Source organism: Pteropus vampyrus, unplaced genomic scaffold (assembly GCF_000151845.1).
Source record: "Pteropus vampyrus isolate Shadow unplaced genomic scaffold, Pvam_2.0 Scaffold8304, whole genome shotgun sequence".
Classification (NCBI taxonomy): Eukaryota; Metazoa; Chordata; class Mammalia; order Chiroptera; family Pteropodidae; genus Pteropus; species Pteropus vampyrus.
The window spans coordinates 1-2538 of record NW_011897085.1 but is presented as its reverse complement, the minus strand read 5'-3'; the positions used below and the strand labels follow the sequence as shown (position 1 = coordinate 2538).

Here is a 2538-nt window from a genome sequence, read left to right as displayed (position 1 = left end):
ATTTTTTTTCCCCACAGCAAAATGATAGTAAAATCTAATTCTAACTATCACTAAATAAACATTCTTATGATTCAAAAGGCACCGGTATCCTGATATACCCCTTGGCACCTATCACAACAGAATGGAAATATATGAATCCATCCAGCTATTATAATCAGTAACACTACAATTGTTTACATCATCTACATTTTCCCAGCTAATAAACGTGGTTAATTTATTTATATTATTCACACATTCATTCTTATTAATCACACTAAGAGAGCAACGACTATGGTTCTTTAGAAACTGCTAGCAGAACTATCTTGGCTAACAAACTCACTAATAATTATGAATTCTATTAGACTCTGAGAAGTACAACTATTAAAAAGACACTATAAAGTTTCATAGCTGGCCTTACAACTATTTAATAGAAATACTAATTCTCCATTCAAAATCTCAACTTTTAAATATATTTTAGACTCATAATTCTTATCAATATTTTAATCAAAACTTAGCAGTTGGGGGGTAGGTGGGAAATATAAGCCTAATTCTTTCTCTTCATCCTTAATTCCATTCTCCTGCCTTTCCCCAGCAACAGACTCAGATCCTCTTATCTAAAAGTTTCTGTTCCCCAAAAAAGTTTAAATACAAGTTTAGGACACATTCTCCCTCTACTTTTAGCTATATACTTATGGCATAATCATTTCACCATTCTTATTTAGTACTTTATAATTTTATTCTGAAATCCTTCCAATCCTTACTTTCCAAACGAATACTAATAGAAATGTCTATAGAAATGATAACGTCCTTATCTGTGCTGTCTAATATGGTTAGCCACTAGCCAAATGTAGCAACTGAGTATTTGAAATAAAAATATTTTAGATTTTTCCAAAATTTTATTTTTAATATTAAACAGCCATACATTTCCAGCCCTTGATATGTAAATCTTACATTTTATGGAGGCTGGGTTTTACTTATAAAAATACACCATCTCTCTTTCTATATAGTACCTAAACATGTGTGTAGGTTTACTGCAGAATAAAAATGATCCTGAAGTAAATCTATAGGTTTTTAAATTAAGAAACTGTAAATCCCTATCCATTCAATTAGGTCGGGTGCGGCTAACAAAACAACATGCAATGCTACAATCCTCTATCTTCTAGAAGGTTAAGATGATCTTACAACCACAGATCATGAGCAGTATCTTTCTTCTAAATATTCCATATGTCACATCTTACCTGGCTTCACGAAAGCTGCATGTAGGTACTTCCTCTTCACCAACTGCTTGATTTAATAGATGCCTATAAAATCCACTGAGATCTTTCTGCTTGGTTACATCCAAACGTGCTAAGAGGGAAAGCAAAAGTGAGAATATATTCAACGAGGCAAAAATGCAGTTCAGTTTTACAAGAATAGAGTATATAACATACAGTGTGTAAATTATTCTCTAGATCAAGAGTTGGCAAACTATAGCCTATAGGCCAAATTTGGTCTGCTGCCTATCTTTGTAAAGAAATTTTTATTGGAATATAGCCCTGTCTAGGGCTGCTTCCGCATTACAAAGGCAAAACTGAATAGGTGCAACAGAGACTGTATGATACACAAAGCCTAAAATGTTTCTTATCTGGTTCTTTACACAAAGTTTGCTGACTGGTGCTCTAGATAAACACACAGGACATGCTTAGACCAAGTCTTACAGATTTGGTTTACTTCCACTTAAAATTGATGAGCACTTGCCAATTAAGCTATTTATAGGAACATATTTTACTTAGATCTTGAAAATGACGAGTAGAAAGCACTATGATATTCTTGGCCTCTGCACGTCTTTGTTCTTTCTTGAATTAATGTTATTGTTTTTCTAAATGCACAGTTGATGCTCCTTGGTTGATATGCCACTAGTTTTCTCATCCCAGAAAATATAGCTAGAATTTAAATCTCAGTTTATATTGCTTCTGACAAATTTCATGGTATTATGCCTTATAATCAATGTTTTTACATTTAGAATCATTTTCCAAGGCAACGACTTATAATGACCATAGTTTTAAACAAAAGATGTAATAGTTACTGAGAATATGATTGTTTTTAGTTAAAATCTCCTGTAATATTATATTGTATATCATTATTCATATACATAAATTATGACTATAACATTATAATCTAAAAGTTCAGTGACAGAGCAAACGGCTAACCATAGGGCAGAATTCTGCCGCTTCTGTTTCCTTCTACCCTCTCCCTCTTCCATTTCACCTTCGAGTGCAGCAGCTCTCTTTTCTCTTTCCTCCTCTTCAGCTCTCTCTTGCAGTTTTTTCTTATAAGCAGATGTCACAAATGCCTCTTTATCATCAAATTCTCCCTTTTCCATTTCTCGTTCTCTCTGTATTTTCTTTTCCATTCTTTTTTCTTGTTCCTTTTTTCTGATCTCAACTGCTTTTAGTAAGTTGTGAATATATTTGGGCTGCGGGAAAATATGATTATTTAGGAAAGAGTAAAAGATAATAATTGTTAATATTCTAGTTTTTATCATGAATTAAGATTAAAATGTCCAATACAAACAGGAAG

At 32.7% G+C, this 2538-nt stretch overlaps 1 protein-coding gene across 1 annotated transcript in view; it reads right to left on the bottom strand.

Annotated features, from left to right (window-relative positions):
* LOC105310655 (nuclear speckle splicing regulatory protein 1-like) overlaps positions 1 to 2530 on the bottom strand; it is a 4257-nt gene extending 1727 nt beyond the window's left edge. Inside the window, exons 1-2 of the mRNA XM_011386799.2 lie at positions 2227 to 2530; positions 1216 to 1326 (exon numbers count right to left, since the gene is read on the bottom strand). Coding sequence (XP_011385101.1) covers positions 1216 to 1326; positions 2227 to 2503 — 388 coding nt within the window. The 5' untranslated portion in view covers positions 2504 to 2530. The remainder of the gene's footprint in view (positions 1 to 1215; positions 1327 to 2226) is intronic.
* Positions 2531 to 2538: the final 8 nt, after the last annotated feature.